Source organism: Cricetulus griseus, chromosome 2 (genome assembly GCF_003668045.3).
Source record: "Cricetulus griseus strain 17A/GY chromosome 2, alternate assembly CriGri-PICRH-1.0, whole genome shotgun sequence".
Taxonomy (NCBI): Eukaryota; Metazoa; Chordata; class Mammalia; order Rodentia; family Cricetidae; genus Cricetulus; species Cricetulus griseus.
The window spans coordinates 176,663,337-176,683,272 of NC_048595.1; the positions used below are offsets into that span (position 1 = coordinate 176,663,337).

General features: G+C 39.3%; 1 protein-coding gene across 1 annotated transcript in view; it reads right to left on the minus strand.

Moving 5' to 3' along the window:
- Htr4 (5-hydroxytryptamine receptor 4) overlaps positions 1-19,936 on the minus strand; it is a 63,966-nt gene that overhangs the window by 17,062 nt on the left and 26,968 nt on the right. Inside the window, exons 4-5 of the mRNA XM_027402849.2 lie at positions 15,641-15,794; positions 7,440-8,008 (exon numbers count right to left, since the gene is read on the minus strand). Coding sequence (XP_027258650.1) covers positions 7,440-8,008; positions 15,641-15,794 — 723 coding nt within the window. The remainder of the gene's footprint in view (positions 1-7,439; positions 8,009-15,640; positions 15,795-19,936) is intronic.

The following is a 19,936-nucleotide window of genomic DNA, read 5'->3' on the forward strand; positions in this document are numbered from 1 at the left end:
ACTAGAAGAAGCCATCCTAAGTGAAGCAACCCAGTTACAGAAAGACAAACATGGTATGTACTCACTCATATATGGATATTAGACAGAGATGAAAGGATTACCAGCCTACAATTCACACCTCCATCGAAGCTAGAAAACAAGGAGGACCCTAAGAGAGACATACACAGTCCCCCAGTGAAGCAGAAAGGGACAGAGCCCCTGAACAAATTGGGAGCATGGGGGAAGAGGGGAGAGAGGTAGGAGGAAAAGGAGGGGAGAAGACGAGGGGGGGAGAACATGAGGGATCAGGAAGATTGAGTGGGGAGAGGAATAGAGGAGAGCAAGAAAAGAGACACATGAACAGAGGGAGCAACTATAGGTTTAAAGAGTAATCTGGCACTAGGGAATTGTACAGAGATCCACAAGGATGAACCCAACTAGGAACCTAAGCAATAGTGGAGAGGCTGCCTTAAATGCCCTTCCACTATAATGAGAATGATGACTACCTTAAATGCCATCCTAGAGCCGTCATACTCTTTTGTTTATAAATTTTATTTAAGTTAGAACAATCTTATTTTACATATCAATCCCTGTTCCCTCTCCCTCCCATCATCCCATGCCCTTCACCAACCCCCCCATCCAGTCCCCAGGGAGGGTGAGGCCTTCCATGAGGGATCATCAAAAATATGTCAAGTCATTTGGGGCAGGTCCTAGGCCCTCCTCTGTGAATATAGGCTAAGAGAGTATCCCTCCATGGGAAATGAGCTCCTGAAGTCCGTTTGTGCACTACTGTAGCTGATGGAAGCAGAAGCAAAGATCCTCAGCTAAGCCCTGAGCCAAACTCCTGGAATCCAGTTTCAGAGAGGGAGGAGTAATGAACAAAGGGGTCAAGACCACACTGGGAAAACCCACAGAAATAGCTGACCTGATCAAGTGGGAACTCATGGACTCCAGTCTGACAGCTGGGGAACCAATATAAGACCCAACCAGGCCTCTGGAACATGGCTGTCAACTAAGGAGGATTGGGCAGTCTATTCCATCTCTGGCAGTGGAACCAGGATGTATCCCTAGTGCACAAACGGACTTCGGGAGCTCATTTCCCATGGAGGGATACTCTCTTAGCCTATATTCACAGAGGAGGGCCTAGGACCTGCCCCAAATGACTTGACATATTTTTGATGATCCCTCATGGAAGGCCTCACCCTCCCTGGGGACTGGATGGGGGATTGGATGGGGGGGTTGGTGAAGGGCATGGGATGATGGGAGGGAGAGGGAACAGGGATTGATATGTAAAATAAGATTGTTCTAACTTAAATAAAATTTATAAACAAAAGAGTAAATTAGTTATAAGTTTGTGGATCTTACAGTTTATGATGCAGAAAATTTGTGTTGGCAGAAATATCATTTTATTGGTCTGGCCCTGATTTGCTGGGTAGGGACCAGGAATCTGTTTTATTAAGTTATTAGATGATTCTAATGCAAGTAAACTGATGATCATACTTTAATTGGTTTTTCTTTTTAAAATATGTTAAGTCTTACCTCCAATGCAGGAGGCCACAGAAAGCAAAGAATGTGGCTGGAAGCAGGGAAACATACAACTAAGTATTCTATTTGGTTCTTCTAGACTTAAGATTTTTAAAAGATGTCTAAATGGGGTTGTTCAGCAAGCAAATTTTATCTTCCGGTCTAGAGCTCAGAGGAAGCTATGGCTAAAGATAAAAGAAGAAATGAGGTGGCATGAAGATGGCAATAGATGGGGCAATCGCAAGAATTAAAAATAACTTCCTGAGAGCTGGTGATGCCACAGAGAAAGGAGGAGTATGTGAGAAAATTAATGGTGTGCTATGAATTGGGAACTAAATCTGGAAATTATAATATTTAGGAAAGTGAATGTGGGAAGTATTTGAAGAGAGAAGCTGAAATGATTAAAAGAGGTCAAGGAATAATGTTGTTTTCAAAACTTGAGACCTCTGTTATTTTGTTGGCTAATGTCAGAAACCAAGCAGGAGATGGGAAGCTGCATTCGAAAATTATATAATTTAGGATTAGTATATAAAATATTACTGATGCCCAGAAATCAATAAGAAAACCCAAGTACTTTAATGGCAGGATACCCCAAAATCCTAGGCAATTGCCAAGGCTATTGGTTGCTCTCCACAAACTGATGGTAAGGCCCCATTGCTGAAGACAACACCTATATAACTCATTGAACATGGAAAAGTCAAGCTTGTACCTGCTTGGAGCCTTCACCCTACTAGTTCATTGTACTAGAAGGTATTTTGCACATTACCAGAGGAGAAAGGTAAACAACCCAGCTACAAACCCATCTACAATGGCGACTTTCCTGGCAAGATATGATAGTGTAATAATGACACAAACTTGTGGGACTAACCATGCAATATTTGATTGGATTTAAGGCCTAGTCCGTGAGATGAAACTCATACCTGACACAGCTCAGTTGGTCAAGAACCTGAGACCAGACAGGCCAGGGATCCAGAGGAAAATCAGATACTACTGTTCTGCTGAGGTAATAAAGCAGTAAAATAACTCAACATTCTGCTATTCTCATGGATCAGGGTCTTGCTCACCATCACCAGAGAAACTTCTTCCTGCAGTAGGTGGGAACAAATACAGACCCACAATGGGACAAAGTGCAGAGTCAGAGACCTTGGAATGCTCATTCCTAAATGGGATCCCTACCAAATCCCTCTCCTCAGAACTCAGGGAACCCTGTGGAAGAGGAGGCAGAAGATTGTAAGAGCTAGTGGGGATAGAAGACACCAAGGAAACAAGGTCTTCCATACACAACAAAAATGACACATGATCTTACAGAAGCTGTGGCAGCACACACAGAGTCTGCACAACACAAGCCAGATGAGTCTCAGTGCCAAGAGGGGAAGTGGATACAAGACCCCATCCCTAATCTAGAAACTATCTCCAATTGATTACTGCTCAAAAACGAAAACCTAGTTTTCCCCGGTGGAGTCTCACTGGGTATACAAACAGCTCTTAAGGACAGATCCCATGCCCAGCACAACACAAAGGGAACCCAACACCATTTTTTGGAGGCTCCTTATCTCTTGGTGCTTTGTCTGTGCATTATTTTATTTTCTTTCTTTTCTTTATTCCCTTTTGTGTATATATTATTGCTTCCATGTTGTATTTCTATGCGAGTTCTATGTGTGGGAATGTGTGTCTCTGCATCTATATTTGTTTTTTGTGCTTTTTCTTTGGATCTTTCCCTCACAGTTGTTTGCTTCACACTATTCCAGTTTGCTTGTTTTTATTTTATATTATTTATCATTAATATTTAAGATGCCTGTTTATATTCCTGAATGAGAGAGAGAGTAGATTTGAGTGGTGGGGATGATCTGGGAAGAGAAACCTTAGTCAGAATATATTGTACAAAAAAACCCTCTTTTCAATTTTACCAAAGGGAAAATAAGTAGCGTTAAGTGAAGTCATCATAGGAAAGGCAGCCCTAAAGGCAGCATTCAGTTTACCAAACAGCAGCCCTCTCATAGTGGCAGCTAGACTGTTGCTCTCTTCTGAAATGCTTCCTTGGAAAAACATCATCAACCAAACTCAGTCACATCATAGCCACAGTTTTTCCTGGATGAGGGTGACCTGGTTGTCCCTACATTCAAATAGATTCTGTTTTAACATGGTTGGTATTTGTAAACATCAGAAGTTTCAATTTCCCTTTTATTAACAAATACATGATTGGATTATTTCAAACAATAGCTATATGATGTTTCATCAAGAAAATTCAAGCTCTTCTGAGTACTTCAAGCAGTATAGTATGGCTGTGTCCTGCTAATAGTAGTTAACCTTTAATTTCCAGGTTAGGGTTCTCCTTGAGAGTGTTTGCTCCATGCTCAGCTGCAAATAGGACATTTATATGATACGTCCTACCCAGTGGTTCAGGGGCCATTGTGGAGATGGGACAGAGAAGTTTTATGAACCAGAGTATAAGAGTGTAACAGCATCCTGTGGACACAATAGGATTGCTTCTCTCATAAACTCACATGGCTGTGGTTGCTTACACAAGATCAATAGTCAGTGTCCAGCTAGGAGGTGAGAAGGGTTCACTAGACTCCACCTCTTGCTGAGAAGTCATCAATTATTGATGGATCCTTGGGGCAGAGGGCATCAGTTATCTTTAAGGGTGTGGTCCCTGGTAGATGAAACACACTACAGTAGATATCCCTGCATGAGTGAGTATATGAGCAGCACAAATTGCATCAGTGAATTAAGGGGAAAAAAAAAGGATACAAAATTAGAAGGGTATGAGGCTAACAGAAGGTTCTTGAACGAGTTGTAAGAAGAACTAGGGGTTGAACAAGACAAAATACATGACTTGCTTGTGTAAGATGATAATTAATAAGAATATTATATAACACCCTTTTGTATATTAAAATATATTTAATTTAAACTTTTACATGTAGCTAATGGATACCATGCCATTCGGTGAAACTTCATTTATTTCTCATATTTTACATGAGTAAGGATAAACTCAGAAAAGTTATCCATACAGTTTCTAAGAGGGAAAATCAAGACCAAAATTTAGAGCTTGTGATTACTAAAACAATGCTGTCTGTATGGTATTCAGTGGTATTTCTGTGTGCCTACACTTAAAAGGAAAATTAGCTACTTTTCAAAATGAGTAGTACATTTTTAAAAAAATACTAATTTTTTTTTAAAAAAGTCCAACATGTTAAGTCAACTGGGAAATGCAAATTAAATGGGTGTTTTTAATTAACAAAATGATAATGTTTGGTATTGGTAAGATAAATAATCTTTTCACATCCATAGATAAGAATGGTGATTATTAATACAGTGTTGTAGGAGGTCCATTCTATGGCAAACATGTTATTAACACGAATGTTAATAAAACATTTCAGCTTTGATGCTATCTGAAATGCCAGCATATGCATAAGGGAATGTGTTCAGGAGCATTAACATAGTGCAGTTCTCTGAAATCCTGGAAGCACCTACATATCTAGAAGTAGAGAACAAATAAGATAGGTAAAATATTAAAAAGTTTTATCTACACATTTTCCAGTGGAATTATGTCCAAATGCATGATTGTTAAGAAATAAAACAGGAAACTGCATATATAATATGTATATGTGCCATGTATATTAAATGATGGGGGAAAGTTATGACTTTATATAGTTTTAAGAATGTGTGTAAAGATAATGAAAGGAAGTTAGCTGAAGATGTGGTGGCCAGTAAAAGCTGACTTCTTTTTTGTTGTTTTAGTTTTAAATTTATTGAATTTGTCTCCATTTACTGACATTCTGCATGTGTGATCTTTAGGGCAATGCTGATTTTTGGACGTTCCATTTAAGTTAAAACACTTGATCTGAAGAACTAATTTTGTTCATGTGGTTATCAACAGCTTAAGTTCCTAGGTGCCTTAGACACCGGGTCCTTGACATGGAGCAGTGAATCATATAGGTAGGTTCCTGCACCTGCAAGACTTTCCCTACAGTAGATGCAGTTTAGAAACAGATGTGTTTTCTCTGTATAAACCACTCTGACTTTTTTGTTTGTTTGTTTTTTCAAGACAGGATTTTGTTGTGTACCCTTGGCTGCCCTGAAACTTGTTCTGTAGACCAGGCTGACCTCAAACTCATAGAGATCCACCTGCCTCTGCCTCCCAAGTCCTGGGACTAAAGGCATGAGCCACCACACCCTGAGCCCACTCTGACTTTTATAGGATTCTCTTCTCCACAACTCTAAATCAACCTCCTGCTCCTCATGACTCCATGAGAAAGTGTTTGGGGGACTGTATGGAGGATGAATCATAGTCCTCAAAACCAGTCTCTTTGCTTAACCACCATACACAGGTGACCAAAGAATCAGGTCAAAACAGTACTACATCAGCAAAACAGGAGATTTTCAGATGCCCCAGAGTGTCCAGATCTTTCCTATGACAGTACCTGAGCTAGAAAGGCAGCAACTTCAGAATGATGGACCTAGCAAAGGTGTTGCTGAAAGCACAATGTTATAAGTTGCTGATAGCCTGTACTTAGGCAACTGCTAGCTTAAATAGAGTAAATAGCTCATAGCTCCCACACACAAGTACTGCACATGCTCTGTAGTTAGATTTTTCCATAATAATGAAGAGAATGCCAGGCTGTCAGAGTGTCCTTTGAGGCCCTTCTACCAGCTGCAACTTCAACAATGTGTTAGTTTCCATAGCAAGTCTGCACACACTGGCGGCTGTAGATTAAATTCATGCTCTGAGTAGCCTCTGAGAATCATTGTTTATATTCCACAGCAATTTAAGTTTGCTCCTCGTCTCTTAAGCATGCAAATGGAAATCCCTCAAGTCTCAGCTGCTACAACATCTTTATACTTCATTATCAGAAAAGACAGTGCTTCACTCAAAGAAGGAAGAATTCTTCAAAAAACCTGATGTATCTCAGAGCAAAGAATAGTGTATTATTGACAATTAGTCTTTGCCACAAGTTGAAGGCTCTATACCTGTAATTTCTAAAATATTTTTGAATGATTCAAGCTTGCACCTAAAGGCTCTGTGTGTGTGGAACCATGTGTCATGACATTAAACTCTAGTGTCACCCTTACCTCCACCAGCCTGTGTGACCTTCACAAGTTATCTATTTTTCATGTTCTTTCCTATGCTGCTCCATAAGCCTGGAATTGCTTCTCTAGTCTTTCTTCCTTATCTCAACATTTTATAAATTGCTGTTCTGTGAAGTCTTCCCTGAGTTCCCAATCACTGTCTTTCCTACTCATATCACTAACGTAGATCCCCATACTCTGCTATCTTATTTGTTACATAGAATTACTATCACACACTTATTATTCAATTATTTTAGCTTTATCATCTCATTTAGGTTGTCAGGCAATACACAATTACTACTAGTTTAACGAATGTTAATACAGCTACTAACACTATGATAATACTATGTGTAAAGGTCTATAAACACATTATCTCTTATTGTCATGAAACCCTATTAGAATGTCAGTAATATTGACTTTGTTTATGGTTGATGAAAGCAAATGGAAGAAATATTACAAAGATGGTTAGTAGGGCATTGGAGGAGTTAAAAACCAAGCCCTTCCTGCTTTAAGGACCTAAAACTGAACTCAAGTTCTGTACTGAATGCCACACACGTTAAGCTCATTTGATGCTCCCCCAAACCCTGGGGTCAACATACAGTGGTTATAACACCAAGTTTTTAAAGTGCAATTAAGGCTTAGAACTGTTAGTGATTTCCTCAAGGTCAAAGAACTATGGATATGAATGCAAGTGAATCTCCCTACAGAGCCTCACCCACTGATTGATTCCATGGCTAGAAGGCAGAATGAACTTGACTCTTTGAAAACACTGCGCACATTTTCAGGAATAACTCCCTAGAACAGAACTCGATCACAACCCCTTCTGAGCAAGCAAAGCAACCAAACTGACTGCCCCCAGCACTCACCTTAGAACATGTGTGGATCCATTAATAGTTGTGGTTGAACAGGGGACTGTCTGGCCCAGAATGGAGGGTCTTCTGTAGCGTTCATCATCACAGCAGAGGATAATGAGGAAGGCACGTCTAAAAGACTTATTCAAGAAGGCATAGAGAAAGGGGTTCAACCCTGAATTGATATAGCCAAGCCAGAGGAAAGCAGTCCACACCTGCTCGGGGACAGTGTAGTCTATGAAAGGGTCCACAACGTTGGTGACAAAGAAGGGGGCCCAGCAGAAACAGAAGCAGCCCATGATGATGCATAAAGTCTTGGCTGCCTTGGTCTCTGTCCTCATGCGATGTGTGTTGTGCTGGTCGGCTGGCTGAGGCCTGCTTTCGGGGGTGGCTCCTGCCCGTTGTAACATCTGGATCTGCTGGGCATGCTCCTTAGCAGTGACATAGATACGGTAATAGGCCAGCACCATGAGGAGAAACGGGATGTAGAAGGCCACCACGGAGCAGGTGATGGCGTAGGGCTTGTTGACCATGAAGACACAGCATGTAGAGTTAGAGTTGTGGTTGAATTCCCTTTTCTTTATCTGAGAGAGGGAGGGAGAGAGGAAATGAGGGTGGGAAGGTGAATGAAGAGAAAACAGTGAAAAATAGCAAAGTGGAAAATAACACAGGAAAAGAAATAAAGAGAAGAGAAGAGAACAAGAAAAAGAAGTTAAAGAATGGGGCAAGAGTGAAAGAAGGGGAAAGAGAAAAGAAAAAGAATAAAGTTTATCATTAAAATTTTATTTGATGTTTTACAAATGTAAAGTGTTGTTTTGTTAGGGTCTCTACTGCAGCAATAAACACCATGGTCAAAGACAACTTGGGAGGAAAGTGTTTATTTCATCTTAAAACTTCAGATCACACTCTTTCCCTGAGGGAAGTCAAGGCAGGAACTCAAGGTGGGGAGCCTGGAAGCTGGAACTGATGCAGAAGCCACGGAGGAGTGTGCATACTGGCTTGCTCCCCATGGTTTGCTTATTTGTACAAACCAGGACCACCAGCCCAGGAGTGGCACGGTCCGAAGTGATTGGGTCCCTCCCACATCAAGATTTAAGGCAGTACCCCACAGACTTGCCTAAAAGCCAATCAGTATTATGGAGGCACTTTCCCAATTGTGATTTCCTCTTCTCAGGTACGTTTAGTTTCTGTTATGTTGACAAAATAAGTAACAAAGGTGCTTGGAGTAGGAGAAAGATTGATTTTTCGCTGTGTGGATAGCCAGTTGACACAGCAGCAAGTATTGAAAGGTCAACCCTTTTCCAGTTCCATTACAACAGAATTCGATTATATCAGATAACTATATGCACATGGCTCCGTGTTGGGATTTTCTATATTGCTCTCAAGATTTTTCTTTCTATATACCATTCCATTTTAAATTCTTTAACTTTATTAAATTTGGATTGTCCAGTAATAAAAATCATTGGAATTGCCAGTCTCTTAAAACTGCCTTGACTATTTTTATATCTCAATATTTCCATATAATGTTTACAAATAACATTAACTTCCATAAACCTCTTCACAGTTTTTTGTCTTTTGTTTTTCATTAGTTTGGAGAGATGGACATCATTGCGTAAGTCCTCCAACTGGTGGATAAAGTTCTTTGCCTTCAAATACATTCTAAAGTCTATTTTAGTAATGTAACTTTCTGCATAAATATCATGAACATACCTTGTTGTAATTATTACTGTATTGTATTTAAAATATTTTATTGGATTTATTTTATCTGTGTTTTGCCTGCTTGTATGTATTTGCACCACATGTGTGCTTGGTACCTGCGGTGGTCAGAAGAGGGTGTCAGAGTCCCTGGAAATGGATTTACAGCTGTTTGTGAACCACCATGTGGATGTAGGAAATCAAACCTGGATTCTTTGCAAGAGCAACAAGTACTCCTAACCACTGAGCGATCTCTCCAACCCCTGCATTTTGTTGCCATTGTTTGTGATAGTGTACTAAAACTTTTTCCAAAATGTTTGTTGTTTGTATGGTGAACTCAGTGATTGATTTTTTAAATACTGAAAATACGTCTAGCAACTTTAATAAACTAGCTGTTATTTTATCTCTACATTGTTTTTAACTTCTCAAAGAATACTCATATAATTTCCAAATAATGAGTTTTATTTCATTTTTCACTTATGATGCCATTTTATTTTGCTTTTTAAAAAGGTAGTGACAGCTGGCCTAGTGGTGTACACCTTTAATCCCAGCACTCAGGAGGCAGAGGCAGGCAAATCTCCTTTTATTAATGCAGGAAATGCATCAATTGCATTATATTCCAGGAATGTCTTGATATTGGGATGCACTAGGTTCTCTTTAAGAATGGAAGGACTTTCCCCTTACTATGAAGCTCCTGCCTTAGAGCTCTTCACTCTGAACCTCTCCTAGCAATAGTCCTTGACTGAAAGGAACTCTTTAACCTAATCTCCCTTTTTGGAGACTTTTCAATGTAAACATACACATGAATATAGATGTGGAAAACTACACACACACACACACAAACACACACACACACACACACACACACACAGTAAACAGCAAACATGCAACTTTATTAATTATATACATATTTCATTTTGTCTTCTAATTTTATAGCACATCTTCATTTTTAACTTTTTATTTTATCAGCACAAAAGTTCTTTGTCTGAAGAAATACTACTTGTGTTAAATTTGCTTCATCATATGCATTAGTAAAGCTATAGAACCTTTTTAAAAATTCAGTACTCACAAGGTACATCCTTTTTCCATTTTATAAATTTTTAACCTTTTCACTATATTCTGCACAATGAGCCTCTCTTTAAGCAGCATATATTTGCATTTTTGTCTAGATTCAATAGAGCAGCATTTATATTTTAGCAAATTTTCTTCACATAATTTAGTCATTTGACATTTACCATAATCAAAGGCTGATTGAGATTAAGTCTACAATTTTACTGTATTTATCCATCTTAAGACTCTTTGTCATTATTCTATTTCTGTGAAAAGACACCATGACCACAGCAACTCTCATAAAAGAAAGCATTTAATTGGGGGCTTGCTTACAGTTTCAGAAGTTTAATCTATTATAATGATGGTGGGGAGCACAGTGGGAGGCAACACAGGCCTGGTGCTGGAGAAGTAGTTGAGACCCACACCCTGATCCACAGGCAGAACGAGGCTGGGCTTGGCACAAGCTCTTGAAACTTCAAAGCCTACTCCCAGTGAAACACTTCCTCCAACAAGGACACGCCTCCCAATCCTTTTAATCCTTTCAAATAGTGTCATTCCTTGGTGACTAATTACTCAAATATATGATCCTATGGGGAACATTCTTATTCAAACCACTGCCTTGGGGTTTTGGCTTCTTTCCCTCCATTTACTTTTTCCTATGTTCTCATCTTTTTCATAAAGACTCCATCTTACCTCCATCTATGAAATCCAATTTTCACCTTTTTTTGACAATATAAAAATCTTAAATAAAGTATCTTCATTCCTTCCTGGTATGCTGATTCTTATGCATTTTAGTTCTACATATACTAAAAACAATTTAAGCGGCATTAATTGTATTATCTCAGTAGTCAATATTCTTTTTAGTTTTGCTGTTGTTTTTTTATTTCCTTTTAATTTTTTGCTCATTATTCACCACTAAGAGTATTCTGTATTTTTCCTGCTGTCAGATACTTTCATCTTGTATTTTTTTTTTAATTGTAGAGAATGGGACTAAAATATTCTTTTTAAAATAATATTTAGGATAAAAATTTTGCTGAAAAATTTCCATATGTAAAACATCTTTACTTAAAACATTCATTAAAAACATCTATTTCTTTTACACTTTATCAGTTATTGAGGGTTTCTAGTTATTTGCAGCATATTTGATGGCATTCACCAACTCACTACCCCATACCCTTCCCATATCCACCCCCTTCTCTATTCACTCCTCTTCCCATTCAAAAAGAAAAGCCGTCAAGACCAATTTGTGCTGCCTAAACTATTCTTGGATGTAATGTTCTCCATTGGAGCATGGTCTGCTTGCCAGGAGTTACACTCTGAGAGAATCTGATACTTCCTTTCCCAGCACCTAACAATGGCCAATCACTCAAAGTCTAGGAGTGGGATTGTGTGCCCAACTTCCCACTCCATGCTGGGATTTGGTCTGGTTTGGGTTTTCACAGGATTTTTACTGTGTAGCTTTTGGCTTCAACCATAAATTCTCCTACATCTGCTTCTCAAGTGCTATGCCTACAGGCATGGACTACAATGCCTAACACTGTTCTTTGAATATAGTGTATTTTATTTATCCTTACAGTCATGGTTAGGATAGTTGTTATCATGCCCAGAAACAGCATTCTCTATCCTCACTTGTGATATGTTTTTGAATTGGCTTTCTAAAATTTTCCTTCTTCTTTCACTTCCTTTTTGGTTGTACCTTCCAATCCTCTGTTACTGGCTTTTCACTTCTTAGACATCTTCTCCTATAAATCTTCATCCCGCAGGTGATTACATCTACTTGTATGGGTTTAAATAGCATCTAACCCTGAGAATGCCTTGTAGTTTCTTTCTGATAGAGAATTCCCATAAATATCATGATTTTATATTAAGCTGATTTCTTGATTGTGCACTAAAATGTCTAGCAGGTGTTTAATACTTTCATCATGCTTTCTGTAACACACAAAACCTATCCTACCTACAATATTTCTAACCTGGAATTTCTAGCTTTAATCAACAGTCATTCACTCCATTTTTTCAGTTGTGCTGACAAAAAACTTGATTGCGTGTAACTAAGGTTTCCCTTTCACATTTCTCTTCTAACCATACAGAAGATCTTGTTTATATTAATACATCTATATTCTGAATCACAGTCTCCATTGCTCCCACTGAGACTACAGCACCATTGTCTCTTACCCATAGCATTCCTTTAGCAGACTTTCTTAACAGAAAAATGAGGATTTTTTCAAAATATTATAAATCATACTACTAATATACTCAGAGCCTACAGTAATCCATATCACTCACAGTTAAATCTGATGTCTTAAATGTCCCACGGAACAATGGGTTATCTTCCTATTTATTGTATTTTATTATTTTTATACTCCTTTCCTACTTCTTACCTCCAAATTAACTTTGTAACTTGTAACAGCCTATGTCAGGCACATCTTGTCTCTGGATCTTTGTATCAGCTGTTTTATGCCCACTGTATGCTTCTCCAAGGTACTTAGAAGTATAGTTCCCCCATCTCCTTAAAGTCTTTATTCAAATGTCACCTCTCAATAGAGCCTACTCTAACTCCCTATTTAGAATTTCAATCTGCTAACAACCCACCTTGTAAAGACTTAATATTTGAAAATTGTGTGTGCGTGTGTGGGTGCATGCACCCACATGGGTGTGTGTGCACATGCGAAAAGGTTGCCAAGGAAGCCAGAGATGTTGTATTCTCTGGAGGTACAGGCAGTTGTGAGTGGTGTGAGTGCTGTATGCATTCTTCTTGCCAAGCCATCTCTTCAGCCCCAAACTAAAGTAAAATATAGTCATTATCACCTAGATAATGACTAGATAAGTAGATTCTAGATAACTGCTTATTTTCATTGTTATCACTTGCTGCTTGCATCTCTGTGGCTGGATATCACCTGGCCCAAGACTGCCTCTCCAACTTCTGAGTTTCAGACTGAGCCAAGAATATTTTTAATGAGACTCACTGGAATAGTAGATCAACATGGGGCTTGATACATAGTGACTATGAAACATTTGATGACCATTAATAGTATTTTTGGAAACTGGTATTTTATTTCCTCTCCAAATGAAAAACAAAACAAAACAACTAAACAAAACCTAAAACCCTTAAAGAAAAGGTATGGGATTGAAGAAATTATCTACAGGTTCTCTGAGAATGGAGTCCCTCTGTACCTCTAGTATATTTTCAGAAGCTCAAGTCCTCCTTGTTCTAAAATGTAACTCTTGGCCATGAGATTTGTTTGAATGTTGTTTCCTATTCAAGGAGGAAGTTAAAATCATTGTGCATAGAAAAGAAGTGGAATTCCCTCTTTTCTGGTCCTTTTGAAGCAGAACTCATTCTCATCTAGAGGACTGGATTCATGTGTCAACATGTCATCTTCCATAGCCCTGGCAAATAGATCCAGACCATCAGTTTTAATTGTCATCATCATTCCTGCATGCAGGAGTAGGACTCTTAAAGATGATTTTGAAGTGAGATTGGTTAATGTTATGTGTCAATTTAAGCCATGGGGCACCCAGATGCTTGGTTAAGCCCTATTCTGGGTATGACAATATTTTTGGTTGAGAAGAAGCTCTGAACTGGCAGATTATACAAATAAATTTTCTCTTCCAAACCAGCACTGCAGCCAGTGTATTAAAGGCCTGACCAGAACAAGAAAGCTGATTGAAAGATAACTGCTCTATTATTGCCTTAATGAAGGGCCATCAGTTTTTCCTATCTTTGGACTTGAACTTAAATATTGGCTCTCCTGAATCTCTAGCTTGCTGAGACTTGTCAACTTCCACAACTGTGTGGTCCAGGTACAATATGTCTCTGTTTCTCTTTTTCTTTCCCTAAGTATATAGGTAGATAGATGGACAAGTACAGACAAGGAAAAGATAGAAGGCTGATAGATAGATGACAGCCAGATAGATAGAAAGACATAAGCATCCTATTGGTTCTATTTCTCTGGAAAATCAATACCTCAAGTTCTGGGAACTGATAGTTAAATACTGAATTCCTGTTCTCCTACAGGGGAATTACATGGCATGGGGGATGCAACTTAACCCACTCATCTTTAAAATGGACATGATTATACTTTTTCTCAAAAGGATTCTTTTGGAAATTATATGTAAAGTGCTTATTTCCTGGCCAATATACATTAATGTTAAAAATTATTTGAAACACTTGCTAAGGCAGCCTTTATTCTACATTATTTTCATAAACAAGAGAAACTGCTGTGATTTTTGCAGGAGATAAGCTTCAACTCTAAACACAACAAAGAAAAAAGTGGAGATTTATAGCAAGGTGCTGGTTGAAGGGGATCAGTGGACAGAAAATTATGAAGAGTAAATGTGAGGAACAAGTAGGATTCTAGCTAAGTCAACTTCGCAGGATTCTTGCTGAAGACAAGCCAGGGAAATCAGGCATAACCTGGGGAGATGAAGTGACTATCCTTTACTGAGGATGGGGGATTCCAATTAGACCAAATTATCAGCATGCTTGCTGAAATTGAGCAATGTAAAGTTAGACATGGTGTTGATCAGAATTAGTTGTCAATCTGACAGATTCTAGAATTGCCAGCAACAAGGGCCTCTGGGAGGGGTATCTTGAATATATTAATTGATGTGGGGAGACACATCTTGACTGTGGGCAGGGCAATTTTCTAGGCAGGGGTTCTAGAATGTGGAAGCCAAAAAGAGGACTGAGAAGTAGTGTGTATTCATTGTTCTTTTCAGACTATGGACATTATCAGATGTGCTGCTTCAAATTCCTACTGCCTTGATTTCTCTGCCATGATGGATGATAGTGTATTAAACTGTGGGGTAAAACAATCCATTTCTCCCTTAAATGGCTTCTTTTGGGGTATTTTATTCATAGACAATATGATAGTATACATAAGTGACACCAAAAACTCTACCAGGGAACTCCTACAGCTGATAAACAACTATAGTCAAGTGGCTGGATACAAGATTAACTATGAAAAATCAGCAACCCTTCTATACAAATGATAAAAGGGCTGAAAAAGAAATCAGAAAATCAGTGTCCTTTACAATAGCCTCAAATAATATATTTTGGTATAACTCTATTCAAGCAAGTGAAAAGCAAGTGAAAGCCCTGTATGACAAGAAGTCTTTTGAAAGTATTTTCTCTTAACACAGGAAAATAAACAAAGACAGACATGGAAATCCAAACTTTGATGCCTAGGGATTTGTGTGACCTAAATAAATTGTGCTCATGTATGGAATTCTCAAAGAACAAATAAATAAAGTTTTGAAAGCACAAGGTCTAGTTGGGAAGATTAACTCAAGGATCCTGACTAACATTTGGTCAAGGTAGACACTGTCAGTAGACATTTAGAAATGTGGCTCAGACCACTATTGTAATATCTATTAAAATAGCTACCCATCATAGTATTATTATTTTTTATCTAGAATGCCTAGCAAAGTTGATTAGTTGCTAATCCCATGGCTTCTGTGTGGATACTCACCACATCAAGTATGCCGATCTTGTTCCAGCCTTGCATTATGGGGAGAAAAGATATAAACATGGGGATGGCCCAGCAGCCTCCCAACATTAATGCGATGCGTACAGGGGTCATCTTGCTTCTATAAACCAAAGGTTGGCAGCAGATGGCGTAATACCTGGAGAGACAATGAAGGGTGGATGACAGGTAAGGAGAAACGGGAGGGAGAGGGGGAAAGATAATAATGGATGAGGGAGAGGAGGAAGAAAGAAGAACAAAAAGGCATGGAAAGAAGGGGAAGTATTGAGAAAAGGAGGATTGGAGGGGGAGGGGTAGAGAGTAAAATAAGAAACAGAAGAGAAAAATTGGGAATAAATGGAAGAAGAGGTAGTAGAGGAGGAGAAAGAAGGGGAATGGAATAGGAGGGAGAAAAAAGGAAAGAGAAAATGCAAATACACAATAAATATTAACATATGGCTTATACATATCTGTTAATAAGTAAATATGTTTTAGATTGCATCTGAAAGTCATTGCCTTGAGTTGGCTCTACATATCCATCTCCCAAAGTCTTAATCAGCTTGACTCCCATGAAGGTCTACTCTACCTCAGAACAGTTCCACTTTCTGAGAATGGAAAAAAATTATAGAGCCCTCCAGGCTACTGTTCCTTTAGCCTCTGTGCTGTGACTACAATTTGATCTATCTTAGACTCGTTCCCTTCCTTGTGATGGCTGAACTGAGATGTTGTGCCCCTATGTTCTTTAAATTGTTGTCCAGGATTACCCTTCTCCTACTTTTCCCTGTGACAGAATTATTTGAGAAGGACAATGAAGGTTCTGAATCAGAGATTGCTGGGGAGCCACCTGGATTGTACATTTTCACCAGTGAGTTCATGCTACTTTCAGGTAAGCACCCCTTCTTTCTCCTTTAGAGGTGCACACACTTCCAAGTTTCCCTATGTTAGCATGAGACCAAGTGATGGGCTCAAGTCAAGGAATCACATGCATTGTTTCTGACAGTGATTATTTAATTGTTTCTCTAGAACTAGTAATATAAAGTTACAAAAATCTCACTGTTACTTATTGCGTACCTGTTGAAAGACCCCTGTTTTTATTTACTGGGGTCTGAGCCTATCTTGGAATTCACTGCTCACTGTCTTTTGTGTTTACATTGTACCTAAGGTATTAGATTTCTTCTGCTTCCACAAAGGGCTTCATCTCTAGCTCCCAGACTTGCAATCTTGCATGTTATTTCAGCCTGTCCAACTGTTCTGTGCCTCGATTAGCATTGCTCTAGATTAGTATGCATTGCCGCTACAGAGAAACAAATGGAAGTATCACATTCCCTTTAAAATGTAACTTTGAGAGTGATGCTGTAGATCCTGCACACGGTTTTCCAAACCCTTATACAATCTGCAAATACAGTCAGTCCTGGAAAATGGATACCTGAAGTATAGTTGTTGGGACAGTTCCATCCTCAAGGGCTAGGGTGGGATGCAGGGATGCCCCCTATACAGGCAGCTATGGAAACTTGTTCTTGCATAGACTTGGATTGTTGAGAAAGGTGGTAAGAATTATTCTTCTCTCTTTAAAATATTAGCAATAGTAAAGAGGGGGAAATGATTTTATTTTGTTTAATTTTAAACTAGATTAGTAAAATTCTAAGTGCTAGGTTAGTATAGACACAATAAAAAGTGTGACCATGCCTACATTAATATTCGGCTTAAATTTTATTTCTTTCCTGCAATAAGCATAATATAATTTTTAATTATATTAGAACAGGGCAAAAGCAATGAAATATGAAATTCTTAACTAAAATTCACAACATTGACAAAAATGCTGAAGAGTCTTTTTGCTAGAACCCTCAAAAGCCACCTTATATATTTTGAGTATTTTTACTCATATAATAAGGTATTTTCTATCAAGCAAAGAATTTAGAAAAGTTAAAAAAAAAAGATTACCATCTTCCTCTACAACATGCCTGATGGCACCACTAGTGAGAAGCTGCTAGTCAAACTGGCAAGTATTCTGAAACCATCTATAAAGTACACTATATGCATTAATCATAACAGTTACTGTAGATTTTCTTATCAAAGGAGCTATTTGTACAATATTATATAACACTTCTAACTAGTAACTAGTGTGTGTGTGTCTGTGTGTGTGTGTGTGTGTGTGTGTGTGTGTGTGTGTGTGGTGTTATGTGCAGGTACACCTGTGTGCATATGTGTGTGGAGGCCAGAGGTAAATCTTGGTTGCCATTCACCTGATTTTGAAAGGGGGTCTTTGAAAAGTGAGCTCACCAAGTATTTTCAGCTGGCTGGCTAGAAAGCCCCAGAGGTCTGCCTGCATCTACTTCCCTAACCCTGAGATTACAAGCATGTACCTCCACATCCAGCCCTTTGATACAGGCTCTGGGGATTGAAGTTGTGCTTGCACAACATGTGCTTATACTGACTATGATATCTTCCCAGCCCTTCATGAATTTTTAAAAAGAGGAAATACAAAAATGTATCCAATGAAGAAATAGAAGGAAAAAGGGGGTAAGTATATCAGGATCTTGGCTAACACTCTGCATTCATAAGAGTTGCTGGCATTGGGCTTAGACAGACTACTGAAAAGCCAGTTGGACTACCACTGCTATCATTTCACTCTGATATCTCTCCAAAATCCCCAAGAGATTTCTTTGTAATTCCTTAAATACCCACTTTAGAAATAAATGGAAAATGAAGGGAGGTGGGATGGGAAAATGGGGAGAAGGGGAAGGGAGAGGAAAACAGGAGGACTGAGACAGGGGAGGAATAGAGGAGGGCAAGAAAGGAGATGCCGTGATAGAGGGAGACAGTGTAGGTTTGGAGAGAGGTCTGGCACAGGGGAAAAGTTAGGGGATCCATAGGGATGACCCCAACTAAGAATCTAGGCAGTGGTGGAGAGGTTGCCTTTGATGCCCTTTTCCTATAATGAGATTGATGACTACCATGGTTGCCATTCCTAGAGCCTTCATCCAGTATCTGATCGAAGTAGAAATGGGCACCCACAGCTAAACACTGAGACATACTCCTGGAATCCAGTTGCAGAGAGGGAGGAGGGATGAGCAAAGGAGCCAAAACTGTGCTGGAGAAACCCTCAGAAACAGTTGACCTGACCTATTGAGAGCATGGAGACCCTAGCTGTAAAGTTGGGGAACCAGCATTGGACCAAACCAAGCTCTCTGAATGTGGGTACCAGCTAGGAGGCCAGGACAGTCTATGGGACCTCTAACAGTGGAACCAGTGTTTATCGCCAGAGCACAAATGGTCTTTGGGAGCCAATTCCCTGTGAAAGGGTACTATTGCAGCCCAGATATGGGAAGGAGGGCCTGGGCCCTCCCCCAAATGATGTGAAGGACTTTGACGGCCCTCACTATCCTTGGGGAGTGGGTGGGGGATGGATGGGGAGCATGAGAGGGCGAGGGAGGGGAGATTGATATGTAAATAAGGGTGATTCTAAAATAAAAAATATTTGAAATAAAAAAATATTCAGAGCTTGAAAGTTGCTTCATGTCCTGGTTAGTTTTTGTCAACACAAGCTAGAGTCATCTAGGAAGAAGAACCTCAATTGATAAAATGACTCTATAGTTCACCCATAGGCACATTTGTGGGCACTTCTAGCCTGTCCACCATAGCTCAATGTAGCCTGACTTGGCACACTGAAACATGGGCACCTGTACTTCCTCAAAGAACAACCTAGGTCAAAAGGCAAGAAAGTCTACTTAACCGGACTGTGAGCTTCATGAGGGCAGAAATGTTGCAGAAGTAGCTCCATAAGCTCCCAGGGAAGAAAAGCAATTAATAGTCCTACCTGGCTATAAAGTCTGTGAACCACAACAATGACCAACATGACGAGATATTTGGAGAGGTGCAATAGTGGCACTGACATTCTGGGGGTAACCAACGTCCATGTAATTATTAAGGCCCCTTAAACAAGAGAGAATTCATGTCTGGAACTGTAAACATAGCCAACTAGGTGAGGCCATGGGACAGAGAAAAGAACAGACTACTGCCATTTTCTCAAAGCAGTATGATTTTTAACTGCATTCTAAGCACTTATTCTACACCCACAGATTAGTGTAGTTTTCACCCTTTATCAAAGCAGCTTCTTTATCAATGGATGGAGACCAATACAGAAAACCACAACTGCTCAAAATGTAGAGAACAGCAGACCATGGCTCTCATCCCCAGTAGATATATCTACAAAGTAACTCCAGCATCTAAAGCTCAGGGAACATAGTGGACGAGACAGCAGAGAGATAGAAAAGCCAGGGGATCAGGACATCTGTTTCAAGA